At 35.9% G+C, this 23,487-nt stretch overlaps 1 protein-coding gene across 4 annotated transcripts in view; it reads left to right on the top strand.

The window, feature by feature from the left end:
• CNTN1 (contactin 1) overlaps positions 1–23,487 on the top strand; it is a 405,010-nt gene that overhangs the window by 206,896 nt on the left and 174,627 nt on the right. For all 4 annotated transcript variants that reach the window (XM_027542588.1, XM_027542590.1, XM_027542589.1 and 1 more), the window contains 4 exons: positions 8,171–8,307; positions 9,544–9,576; positions 19,090–19,222; positions 23,302–23,474. In XM_027542588.1, the coding sequence (XP_027398389.1) occupies positions 8,247–8,307; positions 9,544–9,576; positions 19,090–19,222; positions 23,302–23,474 (400 nt within the window). In that variant the 5' untranslated portion in view covers positions 8,171–8,246. The remainder of the gene's footprint in view (positions 1–8,170; positions 8,308–9,543; positions 9,577–19,089; positions 19,223–23,301; positions 23,475–23,487) is intronic.

Consider the following 23,487-nt stretch of genomic DNA (forward strand, 5'->3'; position numbering starts at 1 on the left):
GATTTATTTCACTAACTATAGTACCCTCCAGGTCCATCAGTGTTTTTCTAAATGGTAAAATTTTATTTTTTAATGGCCGAGTTATACACACACACACCATTTCTTCTTTATCCATTCCTCTATTGATGAACACTTAGGTTGCCTCTACATCTTAGCTATTATAAATATACAGCCTTGACATACTCCTTTTCCTATTTGGAACCAGTCTGTTGTTCCATGTCAGTTCTAACTGTTGCTTCCTGACCTGCATACAAATTTCTCAAGAGGCAGATCAGGTGGTCTGGTATTCCCATCTCTTTCAGAATTTTCCACAGTTTATTGTGATCCACACAGTCAAAGGCTTTGGCTTAGTCAATAAAGCAGAAATAGATGTTTTTCTGGAACTCTCTTGCTTTTTCCATGATCCAGTGGATGTTGGCAATTTGATCTCTGGTTCCTCTGCCTTTTCTAAAACCAGCTTGAACATCAGGAAGTTCACGGTTCCCATATTGCTGAAGCCTGGCTTGGAGACTTTTGAGTATGACTTTACTAGCGTGTGAGATGAGTGCAATTGTGCGGTAATTTGAGCATTCTTTGGCATTGCCTTTCTTTGGGATTGGAATGAAAACTGACCTTTTCCAGTCCTGTGGCCACTGCTGAGTTTTCCAAATTTGCTGGCATATTGAGTGCAGCACTTTCACAGCATCATCTTTCAGGATTTGGAATAGCTCAACTGGAATTCCATCACCTCCACTAGCTTTGCTCGTAGTAATGCTTTCTAAGGCCCACTTGACTTCACATTCCAGGATGTCTGGCTCTAGGTCAGTGATCACACCATCATGATTATCTGGGTTGTGAAGATCTTTTTTGTACAGTTTGACTTTTAAAATATATAATATCCCTTTTCTAAAACATTCACATATTTTAAATTCAAATCTAATTTGAGTCTTCCCTGGTGGCCCAGTGGTTAAGACTCCACACTTCCACTGCAGCAGGCGTGGATTCCACCCCTGGTCAGGAAACTATGAAATCCCACATCCCACACAGCCAAAAAACAAAACAACAAAAAAATACTGACTTTATTTCTTCAGATTTTTAGTTGATTTCACTTCAGTGAAATAAGACTTCAGTCTATTCTATTTGACTTCTATTATGTACACATATCACAGGACTGAGTGACTGAACAATGTAACCATGTCAAAAGGCTTTTACTTACACACACAGATGTGTATCTATATGCATGCATAATTTGTGTGTGTGTACCCAGTCATGTATGACTCTTTGTGACCCCACGGACTGTAGCCTACCAGGGTTCTCTGTCCATGGAATTTTCCAGGCAAGAATACTGAAGTGGGTTGCCATTTCCTTCTCTAGGGAATCTTTCTGACCCAGGGATTGAACCCATGTCTTTTGAGTCTGCAGCATTGGTAGGTGGATTGTTTACCACTGTACCACCTGGGAAGCCCCATGCATAATCTAGTCCTCACAATAATCTTCTGAAGAATGAACTTGAATTTGCATTCTACAGACTGGGTAACTGACACCTCAGGAAGATTAAGTAATGGGTGCAGCAGAGGCAGATTTTCATATTGAGTCTGAGGACAAAATATTCCCTGATTTTAAAATGTAGAGTAAGAAATGTTGATGTCTTTTCACCTAGGATAATCTGAGCTCAGCACAAACAAGTTTCCTCTATTTTCTGGAAACTGAAATTCATGGCAAATATTCCTTAGAACCAGAGCAGAGTGGTCAGTATCGTAAGTAAAATTTTAGGTTAAATATTTTTAACATGACCTTGTATGAGCTGTGTTGAGGATTAATCAGAATAGATTCCTGAAATCCTGCCAAATCTTTTTTCTTTCTAAAAGAGATGCCACCACTTGCTAATACATATTAATGTTTTATCCATATTTCTAAATTTTGTTCTCTTTCAATGTAAATGCTTGTATAAGCATCAGTTCAATGAAATATTAGATTTATTGGTATTGTTGGAGGAAACTCTAATTATATACCAATACTAAATACTTTGTGAATAATTGTTAGTGGCTAAATGTTTGCTAATGTATAGTTGAAGATTTTTAAAATAATTTATATGAAATACCTCATGACAGAACAAAACTAGACAAGAACTAGATGATGTCTGTCTAGCAGAAAAATGCATACATAGATATGGACCAGATTTCCCAAAGGAGAACCATAGCATCATCTAAATAAAGAGAGAGAGCGGGGAAAAGCAAAGCATGGCAGCACAGACGAGAGCATGAAGGAAGGAGACAGAGGCTGTCACCTTGTGTTGCCTTATTATATTTTTGTTGTTGTAGTTGTTTAAATACATAAGTAAGTGTCTTAGTAAAGGATGTTGAATTGTTTGGAGAATACTATAGCACCAATACATGTTAGGGAAACACCAGTCACTAGACACCTATAGAGCTGTGGTTAAGTTGTGATATGAGCCATCTGCAGTACCTGGTGAAAAGACCTAGGGGAGAGTAGGAGAAACCAGGGAGCTGTTTCCTAGCACAGCATGGCATGTGGGCAGGAATGCATCCCCAGGTTCTGGTCATTCTGTTCTTTTGGATATTGAGAAGAAAAGGTCTGCTTCTTTTATTGGCACATCTTTGAGTTGTTTTCTTCTTATGCCACTTCACTTGCTACCACACTTTCAGGAATATGGGGGCTGGGAGCTGGCTGTGGATTACTGAGTGGTAGGTCCTTCAGAGAGAATTAAGAAGAGCTGTTTCTTCTGCACTAGCGTGTGTGGGCTCAACCTTGCCCCCCTCTCCTCTGCTGCACTCTGAGAGGATGGGATCAGGAGTCACAAGTGATGGGATAACTGGTGACACAACAGAACAAATCAGTAGCAGAAAATGATGTGAGAGATGCTTTTATACTGAAACAGAAAGAAATCCATTAAATAAAATGAAATACATGCTGCCAGGATAATCACTCACTGTCCTATTGAAATAGGCAATATTTGGAGTGAAGGAAAAGATAGTTTGCCTCAGGATAATGAAAAATGTCTCCTTCTGATGAGAATGAAAATATTGAAATTGGAAGTCTTTCAAAAACACTCAATAAAATACACATTAAAAATGCTTTAAAATATTGCTGCTTAGACTATCCTCTTCTAAGGTGTATATGCTGCTGCTACTGCTAAGTCACTTCAGTCGTGTCCGACTCAGTGCGACCCCATAGACGGCAGCCCACCAGGCTTCCCGTCCCTGGGATTCTCCAGGCAAGAACACTGGAGTGGGTTGCCATTTCCTTCTCCAATGCATGAAAGTGAAAAGGGAAAGTGAAGTCGCTCAGTCGTGTCCGACTCTAGCGACCCATGGACTGTAGCCTACAAGGCTTCTCCGTCCATGGGATTTTCCAGGCAAGAGTGCTGGAGTGGGGTGCCATTGCCTTCTCCAAAGGTCCCATAACTGAGACCAGAGCCCCAGTAAGAAATACTTTTTATTACCTATTGTATTTTATGCTTACTTGAAGGAACTAAAGTTAAATTTTAATTTGTTTGTGGCAAGTGTTTTGAAATACAGTTATGGAATGGTCCATTCATTTCTTCAATAAATATAATATCAAATGACTACTCAGTGCCAGGCATTAGAGACACAATAAACAAGTAACGTGTCATTGTCTCTTGTAGCCTGATGGGCCCTAACGCTTAGCAGAATGATAGTTAATATCTATTTACTACTTTCACAGTAAGCATTTCACATGTATAATCTTGTATGACACTTGCAAGTGTTCTATGAAACACGCATTTTTTTCATACTTTGTACATGAGTCAGAACTTGAGTAATTTTCCCTAAGTTGCAAGCTAAAGAGTGGTTGAGCCAAGTTTCAGACAAGATCTGGCTGACTTTCCTGGATTTCCTTTGACTATGCCTTACCTCAGGTTCCCATATACTGTGGGTGTTGTCTAAGAAGGAAATATAAGATAATATCCTTGACCTAGAAAAGTCCTCTGTATCTTATTTTTAGTTTCTTGAAATCGCTCACTCATAGCTACTCTTCCTTTAGACCTGCCCTCATTCTTTCCCAGATTCTCTATATAGTTAATAAGGTAAACAGACCAAGATCTCACTCGCATAATTTGTCAAAATTAATAATCTGAAGGATACTCTTCAAAGTAATTGTTCTTTAATTTTACCTGATTCTTTTTCTCTCTGGTCAGTACTACTTCCTCTATAGTCAATAAAAAAAGATGCAGCAGCATCCCTTGCTCTTAAGATGAATGTTCAGATCAGATCAGATCAGATCAGTCGCTCAGTCGTGTCCAACTCTTTGCGACCCCATGAATCGCAGCACGCCAGGCCTCCCTGTCCATCACCAACACCCAGAGTTCACTCAGACTCACGTCCATCGAGTCAGTGATGCCTTCCAGCCATCTCATCCTCTGTCGTCCCCTTCTCCTCCTGCCCCCAATCCCTCCCAGCACCAGAGTCTTTTCCAATGAGTCAACTCTTCACATGAGGTGGCCAAAGTACTGGAGTTTCAGCTTTAGCATCATTCCTTCCAAAGAAATCCCAGGGCTGATCTCCTTCAGAATGGACTGGTTGGATCTCCTTGCAGTCCAAGGGATTCTCAAGAGTCTTCTCCAACACCACAGTTCAAAAGCATCAATTCTTCGGCGCTCGGCCTTCTTCATAGTCCAACTCTCACATCCATACATGACCACAGGAAAAACCATAGCCTTGACTAGACGGACCTTTGTTGGCAAAGTAATGTCTCTGCTTTTGAATATGCTATCTAGTTATGTAAAGTTATTATTTAGAATTATTTATTATTAATTTAGGTTTATTAATTGATAAATTTGAACTATTTAAAATCCAGTAATCACTGACACATTAAACTGCACATGTTTTGTAATTTGCAAAATGTTTGCAAATATATTATCTAAGTTGATCTTTACAAAAAGAACTGTTTGATCGACACAACAGTTTTGGCATAGTTTATGTTTGCCTTTCTCCCCTCCTCCTCATTAAAGGAACTCATCTTAATTAGCGTGTATAACTCAATGAAAAGAATTACAAACCAATGGGCCAAGAAAATGCTGAAATGTACATTTTTGGAGACAAACTTTAGGAGCTATAAATAACGTGTATAGGTTTCAAACTTTTTAATTTAGGTTTATATTTGAATATTAATGATAACAAAATAAAAAAATGAATTCTTCTATAGATCATTTAATGGATTCCCCTGCCTCCTGAAGGAATTTATCTTTATTCTTCACCTTTATTTACTGTTTCTTTTCCTTTCTAATCAGTTCTGTTTAGTAAAAGAAATAAAATTTAAATTTAAAAGTCTAGACTTAATACAATCTATACATTTGTGTAGTTTTCTTCTTCTTACCAATGTCCAAGAGAAATAAATTGGTAATAATCAATCTTGACATTTAAAAATTATCTGCTGAATATTTTTCCTTTTGCAAAGATATCTAAAAATTTTCCTGTTGCTCCACTGACCCATATTTACTATGTTTGATCTAAAAATTCAACTCATTTTTTTTCAAGAAATAAATGATTTTTCACTGAAAAATAACCTATACACAAAAAGGGAAAAATATTTTTCCTGATCCATGTAGTAACACTAAATATTTTTACCAGTCTTGGAAAATGCTGGAATTCTGGCAAATTAAAGGGGGGTAAATATGGTCTTAAAGTCCATCACATTTAAAAAAATAAGTAGTACTCTACATGTCATTATGATGCAAGAAATCAGTACCATTTTATTTTGGCTGCTTTAGATAGCATTTAAATATATTTATATATTGATAATAATAACATTAGGTATTTTCAGAATTGCTTTCATGCTCTAATTTATATTTTACATTCATTTCTATGTCATGAGATTCTTATATTCTATTTCTACATAATCTTTGAAAATATGATTTCATGTGTTTTCAAATTGAAGAGCCTATTGTGTCTCATTGAAGAAGTCAAGTCTCTTTGTAATGCCCTGGAATATTTGAAAATTTGTTATAGTGCCACCACCAGGTCCATCTGAGACATATTTTGCAGTGTTTTTAATAAATGATTGACATGCCAGAATTGAAAGAGACACGTGTACCCCAATGTTCATCACAGCACTGTTTATAATAGCCAGGACATGGAAGCAACCTAGATGTCCATCTGCAGATGAATGGATAAGAAAGCTGTGGTACATATACACAATGGAGTATTACTCAGCCATTAAAAAGAATACATTTGAATCAGTTCTAATGAGGTGGATGAAACTGGAGCCTATTATACAGAGTGAAGTAAGCCAGAAAGAAAAACACCAATACAGTATACTAATGCATATACATGGAATTTAGAAAGATGGCAACGATAACCCTGTATGTGAGACAGCAAAAGAGACACAGATGTATAGAACAGTCTTTTGGACTCTGGGAGAGGGAGGTAGGGGATGATTTGGGAGAATGGCATTGAAACATGTATAATATCATATATGAAATGAATCACCAGTCCAGGTTTGATGCAGGATACAGGATGCTTGGGGCTGGTGCACTGGGATGACCCAGAGGGATGGTATGGGGAGGGAGGTGGGAGGAGGGTTCAGGATGGGAACACGTGTACACCCGTGGTGGATTCATGTTGATGTATGGCAAAACCAATACAATATTGTAAAGTAATTAGCCTCCAATTAAAATAAATAAATTTATATTAAAAAAAACATGCTTTCAAGTTTAATACTATGTAGATCCAAACAAGTCTGTCATTGCACTGACCTGTGTACACATAAGCGTTCCTGTTGATCTGTGAACTTTTTAAGGGCAAGCAGACTATGCTTTCTTTTTGATTCTTTTATCTGCATGCTTGGTCACAGATGGATCTACAAAGATGATGATGAGGCTTAAGTCAAAGAGCCCCTCACTAAAATGAAGCTATTTCAATGCCTTGAAACCAAAATAATCATGTGGTCAGAAGTTTTTACAGAATTTTATAAAAGCAAGATATTTTACTTAGACTGATGCATAGTTTTGTAGCGTAGTTTATTTATTTATTTATTTATTAGTATTTTTTTAATTTGGCTGTGTTGCATCTTAGTTGCTACATGTGGGATCTTCCATGTGTAGTGCAGGATCTTTCATTGCAGCTCATGGACTCTCTAGTTGTAGTGAGTGGACTCAGTAGTTATGACACATGGGCTTATTTTCTCCATGGCATGTGTGATCTTAGTTCCCTGACCAGGGATTGAACCTGTGTCCCCTGAATTGAAAGGTGGATTCTTAGACTTCCCTGACCACCAGGGAAGTCTCTGTAGCTTAGTTTATATTAGTAATTTTGTCTTCTTATCTTTAAAAATAGCTCTCCAAATTTTAAAGATTTTGACATACAAAACCTAGCTTCTCTCTTATAAGGAACAATTATTTACATTTTCTTGAATGAATAAAGGAAAAAAGTGAAAGCAGGGAAAAGGAATAAACAAGTTATTAATCTATATACTTTAACATTTAAAAATTTAGGTTTTCTGGCAAAAATTTTCCATAAACCACCAACAGGCAATCTAAGATATAACTCTTGTACAATGTCTATGAATTTATAAAATTCTTATACAGATATGGTTGTGGTGATGATTTAGTTTCTAAGTCATGTCTAACTCTTGAGACCCTGTGGACTGTAGCCTGCCAGGCTCCTCTGTCCATGGGATTTTCCAGGCAAGAATCCTGGAGTGGGTTGTCACTTCCTTTGCCAGAGGATCTTCCCTACCCAGGGTTTGAATCCGGGTTTCCTGCATTACAGGGGGATTCTTTTACTGCTGAGCTACTAGGGAAATTCTTATACAAATATATGTTTTACTAAATCTTTCTACCAGTGCTTCAGGTCAATTTAATCTTCAGGTAAAATAGTTGACATTGAAATGTTCACAACTCTGCTATTTGTAAAAAGATTTTACTATACTCAGTTATTAAAAACTTAAAAAAATGTCAATTCAGTTACTTGCTCATGTTTCTTACAATGTCAGTACTGGGAAGAAGCTGAAGCCCTGATACCGAATCTACTCTTTTCATTATAATATGATGTTTACAAATGTATTTAAATAAACTAAAACTTATTATACAAATAAGAAATATAAAATAAAATAGAATTGATAATATTGTTGATGCCAAATGGTGAATATTTTCCATTACCTTTCTTTCCTTTTTCTTATCTTTCCTCTTCCTTCTTCTCTTCTCTTTATGCAGGTGTTTAATATTATCCAACTGCCATAAAGTTAAAGATTTTTTTTGAAATTTGAACCTAAATTCTACTGAACACAAGATGAAAATGTGGTTACTGTTCAGTCTCCTTGTAATAATATCTTTTAAAACTTGTCTATCAGGTAAGAAATATCCTGTCTATAACATATAACTTCCACAATTTATGTCAATGTAATTAATATTCTTTTCACTATATTGAGTCTAGTGTATAAAGTTCAGAATTAATATTTTCCTTTGCCATCTGGGTCAGGCAAGTAAATGCATATATATTAAGCCTGACACTTTTGTTCTTTTTTCTTTTTAGTTTCAATTAAAATTTCATAAGATAAGTTAATCGATCTTATATAGTGATGTGCTGGTAAATGGTTAAAATCTGAATATCTGGGAGGGGAAAAATATCCCTGCTGTAGCATTTGTCAATTCCTACAGAGTAAATTGTCCTACTGTTGTCATTTTCAACTTGAAACCATGTACGGTGGTGGGAGAAGAGTTATGCAATAGCGCACCATCATATAGTATGTTCACTATAGGGGTAAAATCGACTTAACCTCATTAGTATACATAAAAGTAAAACATAGTAAAATATTAGAAAATAATGGGTTTTAAGCTTTTGATACATCTGTCTATTTTTTACAAGTTAATATAATTTAATTTTTATTATTGGCTGGTCAATCTTTTGAAAACAATTCAAAAATAATCTACAGTGTATTCAAGGACTTAAGAATAACAATGCAGTTTTAAGTATACCGTAGTTTTAGGATAAACAAACACTATATTTCTATTTTTCAAAGATAAGTGTGAAAGATTAAAAAATATTTCTAAAGGCACATTGTATTTTTATCTGAAGCAGTGTGTTTTCTAACAATATTTTATAATACCTCTGTCTCAATTACCTTAATTCAGCACTTGTTGAGTTGCTGTTAAGTTCAAGATATAGATGGATCTTATATTTTCATTTATGAACCTCCCTTGATTGCTTTAATAATGAACTTGATGGGCACACACATATAGAACTATTTGCATATATGCATATATATTATTTAATATAATAAAGAAAATTTGTGGTAAGGTTATTATTGCTGTCTACATTTATGAATAAAATAAAGCAAAGATATTCTTATTAGTACTGAAAATTCATGCCAATTCTTTAAAATTTTTGGTGCTGTAATTATAAAAATGCAAAGATAAGAAATAAATATTTCCAAAGACATGGTCATACTTCAGCCTTAATAGTGAAGAGCTAATAATCTAATTTCATTAACTAATATCTCGTTTATTTGAGTAACATTTGAAATCAAAACAAAGAGCAGCTTTGGGATTAATATTTTTCTGATTTTTGTCTTTTTTTTTCTTTTTAGAGTTTACATGGCACAGAAGGTATGGTCATGGAGGTAAGTTGATGAAAGGGTAACTTTTTAAGTAGATTTCTTCAAATAAACCATATTTCATCCCTACATTAAGCTATTAAGTTTTTAAACTTATAGCAAGTGGTTACAATTAGAGCACTTGGGAATTTTGTAGATGTTTTATCTGAGGTCTTCATGTAACTTATTTGATTACCAAAATAAATGAATAGATACACCACAAGCAAATATCCAAGTGGAGGATTGTAGCAGATAGAATATATTCAATGCAACCTGTATTTTCCCTTCATGTTTTATAATAATCCTATAGTACTTAATTTTGCAGCAATATTTTTAATATTGTAAAATTCTAGCTTGTTTTGAAAGCCTTCTGCTTTGCTGCAAGAAGAAGAATTAAAGTTAATAAGCTTGGAACCTTAAGATTCAGTTTAATTGGAAATCCAGATAATGGAAAATTTATTATTTATCTTTCATTAAATATAATTAGTGATCCTGATAGTTTAGATTATATTTCAACCACTGAATAGTTATTGCTAGAAATATAGACTGGAAAAAATAGTCTAGAGTAAATCAGTCTGGACTTACATGTTCAACCAGGTATTCACTATGTGATCTTGTGCAAATTATTCAATTTCTATGAGACTTACGTTTCCTACATGTAAAAATCACAGGATTCTTGTGAACACTAAAAAAACAATGTAATGATAACTTACAGCACTGCTGCTGCTGCTTTAAGTCGTTTCAGTCGTGTCCGACTCTGTGCGACTCCATAGACGGCAGCCCACCAGGCTCCCCCATCCCTGGGATTCTCCAGGCAAGAATACTGGAGTGGGTTGCCATTTCCTTCTCCAATGCATGAAAGTGAAAAGTGAAAGTGAAGTTGCTCAGTCGTGTCCGACTCTTCGCGACCCCAAGGACTGCAGCCCACCAGGCTCCTCCATCCATGGGATTTTCCAAGCAAGAGTACTGGAGTGGGGTGCCATTGCCTTCTCCGACTTACAACACAGTGACCTACATAGTAAACAAATAAACATGGTAACACTGGTAATCATTGAAAGCCACAGCATAGTGGTAGGAGAACGAGTAATTAAAAGAATCACTGAGTAATCAGTGCTATTGCTTCCATGCCAAAGCAAGAGTTTCATGCCAGAGTGAGTCAGAGTCTCCATCGATAGGGGATTTATAAAAAGGAAAGTCTCAGCAAGAAGCATATCAAAGCTATTTCTGTTTCTTCCTTGTGAGTTAGCCTATATAGTGTGAGTGTAGGCTATATAAAGATCAGTGACATATGCTCCTTGATTTCAAGAACCTTACATATAATAAGGAATAATAAAAGTAAGTGGGTAACAAATTCATAAGAAAAATATGATAGGCTTTTTAAAATAATTGAGGAATTAATAAATATTTAATGATGGAGCTAGTAGGCAAGGGAAACTGCAAGTATTTCAATTATTAGAAATGGAAATAATTCTTAGAGAAAGTAGAACAAATAAGTACAGAAGTGGGTAAATATGGACTGTGTTAGGTCACTAATTCAAAGAACACTTGTTCTGAAGGATGTTAGTAGGACTTCATTGTCAAATAAATTTGAGAAAGGCTAGTTCATTAAACTTCAACAGTTTATTATTATGTGTGTTGTTTTTGTTCAGTCCCTCAGTCGTGTCTGATTCTTTGCAACCCCATGGACTGCAGTAATGGACTTATTAGTTTCCTAGGACTGCTATAGCTATAATAAAGCCACCAACTGGGTGGCTTAGAACAACAGAAATTTATTGTCTCACATTCTGAGACGAGATGTCCCAAAGAAAGGAGATATCAGAGTCAGGTTTCTGCTGAAACCTGTATGGGAAAGCTCTTCCTTTCATCTCTCAGCTTCTAGTACCCCAAACACTGGGCTTCCTTTGTGTCTCAGATGGTAAAGAATCTGCCTACAATGCATGAGACCCAGATCAAGAAGACCCCTTGGAGAAGGGAATGGAAACCCACTCCAGTATTCTTGTCTGGAGAACTCCATGGACAGAGAAGCCTGGCAGGCTACAGTCCATGGGGTCACAAACAGTCGGACACAGCTGAGCGACTAACACACACACACACACACACACACACACACATCCCAAACATTCCTTGGCTTATGGCAGCAAACACAGGCAGATATAAGGTAGGTGTGAACAGATGCCCAGATTGTTACGCAAAACACAGTGTCTAGAGCTTGAGGTTGCACCATAGGTCAAGGAAGTGGTTGTCATTAATAAATGTGAAAGGCTCTTCTTAGGCAAATAAAATCATGCAAGGAAAACTTAGTCAACAATTCTGATAACCTGATCTTAATTTTCCTTCTAATAATTGGATTCCTGTACATTCTCAAGACCAACTTGTTATATTTTAGTTATGATATATTGCTGCACTGTTACCTATTACCCATGAGACTAAGAACTGACGAACCAGAGTATTCAAAGCTTAAACCCTAAATGTCCTTATTCTCCAGAGAAGGCAATTGCACCTCACTCCAGTACTCTCGTCTGGAAAATCCCATGGACGGAGGAGCCTGGTAGGCTGCAGTCCATGGGGTTGCAAAGAGTCGGACACACTGAGCGACTTCACTTTCACTTTTCACTTTCACCCATTGGAGAAGGAAATGGCAACCCACTCCAGTGTTCTTGCCTGGACAATCCCATGGACGGCGGAGCCTGGTGGGCTGCCGTCTATGGGGTCGCATAGAGTTGGACACAACTGAAGCGACTTAGCAGCAGCAGCAGTCCTTATTCTCTTATCAGTGAGGAATGTTTGAAAATGGAGATAATAATAATGCTTTGAGCCAATTTAAATATTGTCTCATTTAGAGAGTTTACTTTATTTTAAGAGGGCTTACAACACTCCCCAGGCCATATCCACTGAATATTGTAAACACTGTAAAAATTCAAATATTAGACTCTGCTAAAATTTTGTTCTCATTGCTTTCTTCCTGAAACTCTCATTAAAACATACTTATGTAAAATTATGTTTGAAAACTAACAGATTAAGATGACATATTACAGAATAAGAAATAGGATTTCTTTCACTGAATATAAAATGAATAAAAATAGCTCTCAAGCACAAATTGTAATGATACTTTCAATTTCCAGAGATAAAATAAGATAGCAAGGTTACAGTGGATCATCTCTACATAACAAGAGGTGAAGTATTTCATTTAAGATCATACACTAACTGACTACATTAACTGTGAGACTGAGAATGCTACTGAAAAAAAGCAGCAGTTTTTTCCTTTCTGTTAATCTTCTTGATCAAATTTAAGAAATGAACTTACTTCTGCAATAGATGACCACTATATGGTAGAAAATAAATTTTTATTGAGTAAATCAAAGAATGATTTGAAGTAATTTTTTCAAGTAGCTTGAGAAGTTATCTATATAACTGTGTGCTCCTTTTTAGAAGACTATATCTAGCACAAAAAAAGAGCATATGTTTTAAAAACAACCTTATTTTAACATATTTTCCATTTGTTTCTGTACCCTTTAACCTCATAATACTTTCAAAGCATGATAATTTGTCATCTAATTATTTCCATTGCCCTGGAAATAAAGCAATGGATAACTTAATTTTTGTTAACAGAGATTATAATGCTTGTATTAATGGATCCTTTGCTGAACCTTGTGTTGTATTACCCCTGAAAGTTCTTTTTCCTTGATCTGAGTGCCCTAGCTCAACTAACAGAGCAATGAGCTTGGATAGTCTTCAAGCGGGTTATGAAGCTTACATTCAGAAGTTAACCCTGAGCATACCAAAGCAATTCGAAGCCAGTTATGAATAATTTATCTCCCAAGAGCCCAAATATATCCTCAAAATAAAATGCATAATGTAATTGGTAAACCACCCAATGAAATACATTATTTTATTCAGGCTTGAAAATATTAGAAAAGCAAGAAATATTTATAAAATTTATAAATATATGCTAACATTTTATAAATAACATTTATAAAATAATACTAACTGGAAACACAAATGTGATATCAAATGTGTCATAGTCTCCTTTTGTTCTTAAAATGGGCAAAAGGAAATATCTTAAATATAATATTTTGTCAAAATGGAAAAATTTAGTGTTTTATTGGAAATTAGTTTCATATTTTATCACTTAAATGATTCATTGTCTCTTTCTGTAAAGGGCAAATGGAAATGGAGCACTTGGAAATATCTGCATATAATTTTGGAAAAGTACTTGTGGAGAATAAAATAGCATGGGGCACTGATAATATTCAGTTTGGCCTATAAACTTCAACCCAACTCACCCCCGAAGTGTTTTATCTTTACTTCAATGAGTAGAGGGATTGCCAATCAATAGACATAGTCTTATCATTATTAACATGTGGCATTTCATTATTTCCAATGGAAATTGCCATTGCTGATATCTTTTCCAGAAAGAAACATGCCTTATGATCATGATGAAGAAACCATAAACATATGTTCAGTTTTCTAAAAGCTGATGAATTTTTATCTCAAAGTCACATATCTTAAAATCAAAAGATATCCTATCAAAAGAAACATTTAAAACCATGCATTTTATGAAGATATGCAAGTGTGCAACTAACCCCTACCTCCACACAGATGTATGTTTGTGTGCAGCTGTCTTTGTATTTCAAGGCACCATACAATACTTGAAATAATCAAGGCAATTAGGAATGAACAAAACTCAACTACTTCAAATGATAAAACTAGTTATTTTAAGAAAATTAATAAATTATTAATTAAATTGAGAATTCAGGATTGTTATAATCCCAATAAGGCTTCCCTGGTGGCTTAGATGGTGAAGAATTGACCTGCAATGCAGGAGATAATGACAGTACCAGAGGACTTTTTAGAAGCAGGTACTAGATAGCCCAGGATTAGCTATTTCTACATTGGAAATACAATACTATTGAATCTTTAGTTAATGCAACTGTGCACCTACTGAGATGAATTCAAATTTTTTAAAATTGTATGTGATCACAATTATTAAATGAAGTACATATTTAATTCAGTTCAGTTCAGTTCAGTCGCTCAGTCGTGTCCAACTCTTTGTGACCTCATGAATTGCAGCACGCCAGGCCTCCCGGTCCATCACCAACACCTGGAGTTCACTCAAACCCACGTCCATCGAGTCAGTGATGCCATCCAGCCATCTCATCCTCTGTCGTCCCCTTTTCCTCCTGCCCCCAATCCCTCCCAGCATCAGAGTCTTTTCCAATGAGTCAACTCTTCGCATGAAGTGGCCAGAGTACTGGAGTTTCAGCTTTAAGCATCATTCCTTCCAAAGAAATCCCAGGGCTGATCTCCTTCAGAGTGGACTGGTTGGATCTCCTTGCAGTCCAAGGGACTCTCAAGAGTCTTCTCCAACACCACAGCTCAAAAGCATCAATTCTTTGGCCCTCAGCTTTCTTCACAGTCTAACTCTCACATCCATACATGAATTAGTGGAAAGTATTTCCAATTTGCTGCTTATTCCAAAATTCTCCAATGTATGTTGAAATGGACCTAAGGAAAATCTCTAATCTTGAAGACCTAAAATTCTATTAACAGTGTCTTTCACAGAACAGAACTTTTAAACTTGAATAAAGTCCAGCTTATCATTTTTTTTCTTTTATGGATCATGCTTTTGAAACCATGTCTCAAAATTCTTCACCATATGCAAGGTCTGAATCAAGTTATTGACTGAATTAAGGACAACTATAACCTCTAGTTCATTAAACTGTAGCCTCACAGAAAACCATTTAAAATTCTTATGTTAACTCTAATGTAACAAGTGGAAACTCAAGATCTATCCAGTGTAGATAAGTCGACTTCTGTTTAAGCTTTATAATTGCACCAAACATTCATTCCTCTTTAACTTTGATGATGTTTTCTGTTGATAATGATAGTAATACCATAATCATCAAGCTTGTATATAAATACAATGAATTTAGAAGATATTCATGAGCTTAAACTCCCCTAAAATATATTTATTTTAATATTCTGAATAATTAGTATGTTTAAATTTTTCTTAATTGCTCAGAATTGTCACACTATTCATTATTCATCAAGGGTTGAAGTGAGAATAGTATTCATCTTACCTTCAAGAAGAGAATCAAAATATGTTAATAAAATTGAACTTCACGGCTCATCTTTTTAAGCATTTTTGTGTAAATTGGGAAGAAACAGCAGAAGCTTCAAAGCAGCAGGGTTACTAAATTGTTCCAGCTAGTAAAGCTGGGCAATTGACAGAGATTCAAAGAAGAGTTCATGAGATTGTTCAAGTGGGAGAAGAAATATCACATGACTTATGTCATAGATATGTGCTTAGTCGCTCAGTCGTGTCAAACTCTTTGCAACCCCATGGACTGTAGCTCACCAGGCTCCTCTGTCCATGGAGACTCTCCAGGCAAGAATACTGGAGTGGGTTGCCATGCCCTGCTCCAGGAGAGCTTCCCAACCCAGGGATCAAACCCAGGTCTCTCGCATTGTGGGTGGATTCTTCACTATCTGAGCCACCAGAGAAGCCCAAGAACACTGGAGTGGGTAGCCTTCTGCAGGGGAACTTACCAACCCAGGAATCGAACTGGGGTCTCCTGCATTGCAGGCAGATTCTTTACCAGCTGAGCTACCCAGGAAGCCCTTTTTATCATAGATAATTCCAAAGCTATTTCTTTCTGAAATCAAAAAATCTAGAACCTACATACAAATAAAGGTCTTGTTATCAAGGATTTGAGATTCATTACATGTTTCCCATGAAGGTGAAAGAGGAGAGTAAAAAAGTTGGCTTAAAACTCAACATTCAGAAAATGAAGATCATGGCATCTGGTCCCATCACTTCATGGGAAATAGAGGGGGAAGCAGTGGAAACAGTGTCAGACTTTATTTTTTGGGCTCCAAAATCACTACAGATGGTGACTGCAACCATGAAATTAAAAGACGCTTATTCCTTGGAAGAAAAGTTATGACCAACCTATATAGCATATTTAAAAGCAGAGACATTACTTTGCCAACAAAGGTCCGTCTAGTCAAGGCTATGGATTTTCCAGTGGTCATGTATGGATGTGAGAGTTGGACTGTGAAGAAGGCTAAGCACCAAAGAATTGATGCTTTTGAACTGTGGTATTGGAGAAGACTCTTGAGAGTCCCTTGGACTGCAAGGAGATCCACCCAGTCCATTCTGAAGGAGATCAGCCCTGGGATTTCTTTGGAAGGAATGATGCTAAAGCTGAAACTCCAGTACTTTGGCCACCTCATGCGAAGAGTTGACTCATTGGAAAAGACTCTGGTGCTGGGAGGAATTGGGGGCAGGAGGAGAAGGGGATGAAGGAGGATGAGATGGCTGGATGGCATCACCGACTCGATGGACGTGAGTCTGAGTAAACTCCGGGAGTTGGCGATGGACAAGGAGGCCTGGTGTGCTGCGACTCATGGGGTCGCAGGGAGTTGGACATGACCGAGCGACTGAACTGAACTGAACTGAACTGAACATGTTTCCCTATGATGCTATTTCTTTCTAAAGGCCAGAAAACATTGGGCATCATCAGGTAATTATTAGAAGCAAAGCAGAAAACATTATAGTATTTCTAGTTTTTCATCTCAAGTATATGGAAATAAACAGCTTAGAGCAGGACTTCAGAAATCATTAGAAAATGACTTCTGTGAACACCTTGCATTCATCATCTTACTTATGGTTGAGTAGGCCTATGGAGTCCTTAGAGAACATGCCCCAATTCCTTTTTTTTTTTTTTAGTGTAAATACAATATGGAACGAATGACTTGTATAAAACAACAGCTAAGAAACCAATGTTGAGCTAAATCCCATTTCCTCTATTTCCTCCAGTTCTGATCCAGTGATTTATCTGTGATCTGAAATAGGATGATGCTATATAATGTAACTGAGATCCATAAATTCTTGAATGGCATTTTCAGCAAATTCCAACTAATAGTGAGGCTTCTCCCTTTGAAATATTTCAAGTCAGTTTAGAAAAATCAATACTGGGAAAATTAATACTCTTCATACTGGGAGAAACTAACTGAGGTTTTTGATTAATCATCTGTATATACAAAAATGTGTATTGACATGATGCTTGTGGCACCAGAATTAGAAGAATGAATAAAATTCGGCTTCTGAAACTTTTGGAATTAGTCTAAATGGTGAGATATGTAAGACATGTAAATTAAATTTTGAAAAGATCGGCAAATTCATGAGAATGTGGGTTGTCTCAATGTAATTCTTACAGTAGTCAAATGAGGTAGGTTTTAATATTATCTCCATCTTATAAGGGGTGACATCAAGGCTGGAGATATTAAATACTTTTTCCAAAAGCACTGATAAACTTCACTAAGGCAAGATTTAAAAGATGTAATTAAACTGCTTGTTAAGAGAAACTAGAAGAAAGCTCTTATCCTCAAGTTTAACGTTAGAATAGCCAATTTTTCAGTATGACATTTACCTTACACTCGCTCTTAAAAAAATAAATTGAAAGAGTGAACCATAGCTTTTGATTAAGCAGAGACCTACAATGATCCCATGTAAGATATTCCTCCTTTCTAGCCATATATATATATATATATATATATATATATATATATAAAAGTATGAAGTCATCTGGAGTGTCTGGCTCTTCACTGGGCTCTATAAAAAATGTTCCAAACTGATGACATGTGAGTGATTCTCTTCCTCATCCTGCTGTGAGGTGTCACACCTCCTCTCCAGAGGATACGCTGTCAGGAATGACTGCTTCAACACTGGTATTTTTGTGGTAGATTTTAAACCAGCTGGCCAGATCCCATATCCACTTACTGATAACTCATGGATTGTTCAGTAATTTACAGATTGTTCTAGATGCTACCAGTGCTGGTCACATGTTTAAAGAGAAAAACAAAACAAGAACTGCCCCAAGAAAAGGACCCATTTCCTCAGAACTTCTAGAAATATTTCATTCTATTGTTCAAAAATTGTTAAACAATTTTTATGTTCCACACTGCTAGACAGCTGTGGAGGAGAGTGCGGTATAGAATTTATGGCATCTGCAATCTAGTAAACCTTTCCCCAGGCATCTGCAAAACCATAAATTGCATCAAGAATCACAGCAGCTGTGTTAAGTGCCATAAGCCTGCTAGGGAGTTATGAGAATGTGGACCTAAAACTAGGTCACTAAAACTAGGAGGGTTTGAGAGTTGGGTTCCCGAAGGAGCTAACTTTATGATTGTCATTAAGGATTGTACAAATTTTGATGGGAGGAGAGAAATGAGATGGTGGTTTCAGAAAGAGGAAAAGCTCAGAGGCAGGAAAGGATGGCTTGTTTGAGAAGCACTAATTAGTTAAGCATGGCAACACAGAGTGCTTTTCAGAAGATGATGAGAGGTAAGTAGAAAAGAATTTTGAATAAACCTAAACATTTTCCTCAGGATCATAGAGGCAAACATCTTTGGTTCAAATGACACTGGAGATCCCATGTTTCTGACCTTTCTTTCAAAAAAACCTTTTAAAATGTACTCAAATTTTCTTTGATTTCTAAAATAAAGGAATATAAAATAATTTTATTTTTCTTATAGTTTCTGAGGAAGACAAAGGATTTGGACCAATTTTTGAAGAACAACCAATCAATACCATTTATCCAGAGGAGTCACCGGAAGGAAAAGTTTCACTAAACTGTAGGGCACGAGCCAGCCCTTTCCCAGTTTACAAGTAAGGTACCTCACTGCTCTTTTCAGAATGAAGTGTTGGACTAAGATTACAGATCAGCATCTATGATCCTGTATCTATAGAGAAAGCTATGGCCTAAAGCTTTCTACAAAATCTAGGGTCATTATAAAAAATATTGTCATACAGCTAATTTTTTAAAAGTTGTTTAATATTGAAATAGTTTTCTTAAACATATGCATATAATTCACTTCCTATTTCCTGCGCAGAGAATGCCAGTACCATTTCACATTATCACTTAAAAATTGGCTAATGGAGATTATGCTATTAAGTAAGAAAATGGTTACATGAAAAATTTAAATATATTTAAAATATATGCACTTGAGGATAAACTGTTTTTGTATTTATTGGCCTGCTGCTGCTAAGTCATTTCAGTCTTGTCCAACTCTGTGTGACCCCATAGACGGCAGCCCACCAGGCTCCTCGGTCCCTGGGATTCTCCAGGCAAGAATACTGGAGTGGGTTGCCATTTCCTTCTCCATATATTGGCCTAGATAACTCATATATACAGATGACAGATAATAGTCTATATTAACCACATTTAAAGAGCATATTACATAGATAATTCTAGAAAACACCATTTTTCAGTAGTCTCAGATCTATATGCCAGACAACAAAACAAATTCCTTAAATGACTCTATCAGACAATCTATATATCTCTTCATGTTTTTTCTGGAGTACCTATTGACACTGTCAAAAATAAATTTATGAAAAGTAGCAGTCAGTTTTCTTGCTTCAGGGTGTTCGGAAAAATATATTAACAGTTTCTAGTCTTATATAAAGAATAAGATTTTAAAATTAACCAAATGCCAATGGATTTTGGTTCCATGAAGACAAAGCAAGTGATTGACAGGAAAATTGGGGCTCTCGTGTGTTCATATCATCTGAGTTAATTGAAGGTTGTCACTCAACAAAGTTGATTTTAGTGGTAGATTTTTCTTTTCATGAATAGAAAAACAACTCTTCTTTTTTTTTTTTAATTTTATTTTATTTTTAAACTTTACAAAATTGTATTAGTTTTGCCAAATATCAAAATGAATCTGCCACAGGTATACATGTGTTCCTCATCCTGAACCTTCCTCCCTCCTCCCTCCCCATACCATCCCTCTGGGTCTTCCCAGTGCACCAGCCCCAAGCATCCAGTATCGTGCATCGAACCCAGACTGGCAACTCGTTTCATACATGATATTATACATGTTTCAATGCCATTCTCCCAAATCTTCCCACCCTCTCCCTCTCCAACAGAGTCCATAAGACTGTTCTGTACATCAGTGTCTCTTTTGCTGTCTTGTACACAGGGTTATTGTTACCATCTTTCTAAATTCCATATATATGCGTTAGTATACTGTATTGGTGTTTTTCTTTCTGGCTTACTTCACTCTGTATAATAGGCTCCAGTTTCATCCACCTCATTAGAACTGATTCAAAAACAACTTTTCATTGCTATTAAAAATGTATTATCATGAAGAATACACATTCCTTTCATTTCATTATACTTGAACTCATTTCCTAGTGCCTCTAACTATAAATGCAAATTTTTTCTTAAAATAAAATTTAAATTTATATGCAAACTCACCATCTTGGAGTGCAATATAAGTGGATATTTTATAAATTATATAAATAACATATTTGTTCTGAAAATATCTGATGGGCTAGATTTATTTCTACCCTTAAGTCATTCATAATGGGAGTTTACATACATAACCTTGGACTTGGCATAGTGTAACTAATGACAGGCCCTAGAGAAGTACAGAATTTTACATCAAGTACAGAATTTTATAGGAAAGGAAGCTGTGACCTATATAAGTAAATTGACTTGCTCCAGACCTAGTAAATCACAGCTCTAAGACTGAAACACAAGCATTATGACTTTCAAGGAAACATATAATTTTTTTTTCAGTATTCATCTATCTAGACAGGTTGATAGTATTTGAAAAGCTATTTCAGTGATGGTTATTCTGTGATTCTCTTTCCTTGACATTCATACACATGGAACCTAAGCAAATCAGCCTCCAGGCTCCCATGGAGAATAAAAGAACAGAAAGAGGTTGTTCTCAGATAGTGTTCTAAGAACGTGGGCTTCTCTTTGCTGCCCCACTGCCACCATAGAGACTGTAAGAAGCAAAGTTTTACATCATTAAAATTGTATACATATTAACACCCCCTTACATCTGCCTCCCTCAAGTCCCATTTAGTTTTCTTATCACAATTTAAAAAATAACAATAAGAAGCAAAACTTTGCTTGGCAAATATATCACCAACTTCCTCCCACAGACTACATAATCATTTAAGTCCCCAGGGCAAGTATGCCCTTATTATCTATACAGTAATATAGAAAACTGATGGGAAGAAGTAGATGTTTAATTGTTGTGAAGATGGTCTGCATTTGACAGCAAAGTAAGAAAAAATTATTCAGCTCATGATGTAGCTTGTCTGACAAAAGAACACTTGCCATGATGAAAATTTACTTAATATTCAAGGAAAGCCATACTAACCTTGGTAATCATGCAATTTGTCATTCACATAGTACTTTGATATTTATGGTATGTTCTGTGATAATTTGTTATTCATGGCAACATCATGAAAGATAAAACAGGGAACTTTTTTACTTATCAGTCTTGAGACTTTCACTATCTTGCCCTGTCTCCCACATTAACAAGAACTCAAATAAAAATTGTACTTAAGGCTGTGTGAAAGGGATTATAACAATGGTGAGTGGTGAATATCCAGAAAAATTAAATAGACGAGTGAACTTACCTAATCACAGCAAGATTTAATCATTATATCACATCAGGAGCAGAATCAGACCCACTGGGAAGAAGTTAAAACAAGAAATAAAAATTTGGAGTGAATATAATGGGGAGGAATGTATATTGATATCTTACATTTTGATATAACTAGTGCCTCACAAGGGAAACCACTGCCTTGGCAAATGCTAAGTGACTCGACACTGGATGGTTCAGGCAGGGACAATATTGCCACCAGCTAGGATGAAGGGGATGATTTGTTCATAGGGCTGATATTTGGTAGGTTTTGAAAAGCAAAGCATGGTTTTCTGTGTTTGCTTTTAAATTACTTCCCACACTGTAAAAATTAAAACTAAAAATGTTCTAGTAGTTCGATTTATTAAAAATATTATAAAATTATTAGGCCTTTCTGGCAAGATGCTAACCCTAATCAGAATTTTGCAGCCAGGACATGAATGATGGGGCCATAGCCCACTGGTTGACATAGTTCTTGTCTTAGAACACTGCAGAAGACATGAAACCTTAACCCTAAAAGAGAATGATTATAAAATTATGCAGGTGGTCAGCTTAATTGAAAACTATTTTATATATGCAATCCTCTCATCATCTCACCATGAAAGTTTCCTGATTCTAGTTAGTTTAGATTCTAGATTCCTGTTTCTAGTTAGTTTATTCACCGTCACCATCAATATACCTGCAATAATGTATCTGTGGCCTGGAACCAAGACCCAATTGACTTCAGCCATTTTCAAATGGTGTGATCGACCTCTAGTGGTCAGAATATGACATTAAATGAGTAAAACCCTGATTTCTATTGGTTTGTTTTATTCAAAATGAAATTTTATTCAAAAATGACTTTGATATTGATATCTAATATCTTATACTTTGGTATCTTATATTGATATCTTATATTTTATTTCTACTATAGCAATATTTAAAATATTTATATAACATTTATTTATTCATGAATCTACCTACTCCATAAATAGTTATCATTTATGATGCATGTATATCTGCTAAGAAACCAGTTTATGTAGCAAAAGTCAATGAAATATTTGTCCTTTGGAATGCCTCATGCTAAAAAAGGAAATATCTCATATACTTGAACATTTACCTTTCTGTGCCCGAACTAAATTATAAATCATGAGCCCAGAGACATGGAATTATAGAATATGTAGAAATACCACTCTGAGTCAACTACTTAATCACCTTCTTTCATATGGAGCTGTACTCATTTTATTTTAGAACAGTGTTATCCCAGTATACTGATTTCAGTCCTCTTGACATTTGATATAGCATTTACTTATTTTTTCATAGATGGAGAATGAATAATGGGGATATTGATCTGACAAGTGATCGGTACAGTATGGTAGGAGGAAACCTTGTTATCAACAATCCGGACAAACAGAAAGATGCTGGAATATATTACTGTTTAGCATCAAATAACTATGGGATGGTCAGAAGCACTGAAGCAACCCTGAGTTTTGGATGTAAGTAATTGTG

This window comes from Bos indicus x Bos taurus, chromosome 5 (assembly GCF_003369695.1).
Source record: "Bos indicus x Bos taurus breed Angus x Brahman F1 hybrid chromosome 5, Bos_hybrid_MaternalHap_v2.0, whole genome shotgun sequence".
Lineage (NCBI taxonomy): Eukaryota > Metazoa > Chordata > Mammalia > Artiodactyla > Bovidae > Bos > Bos indicus x Bos taurus.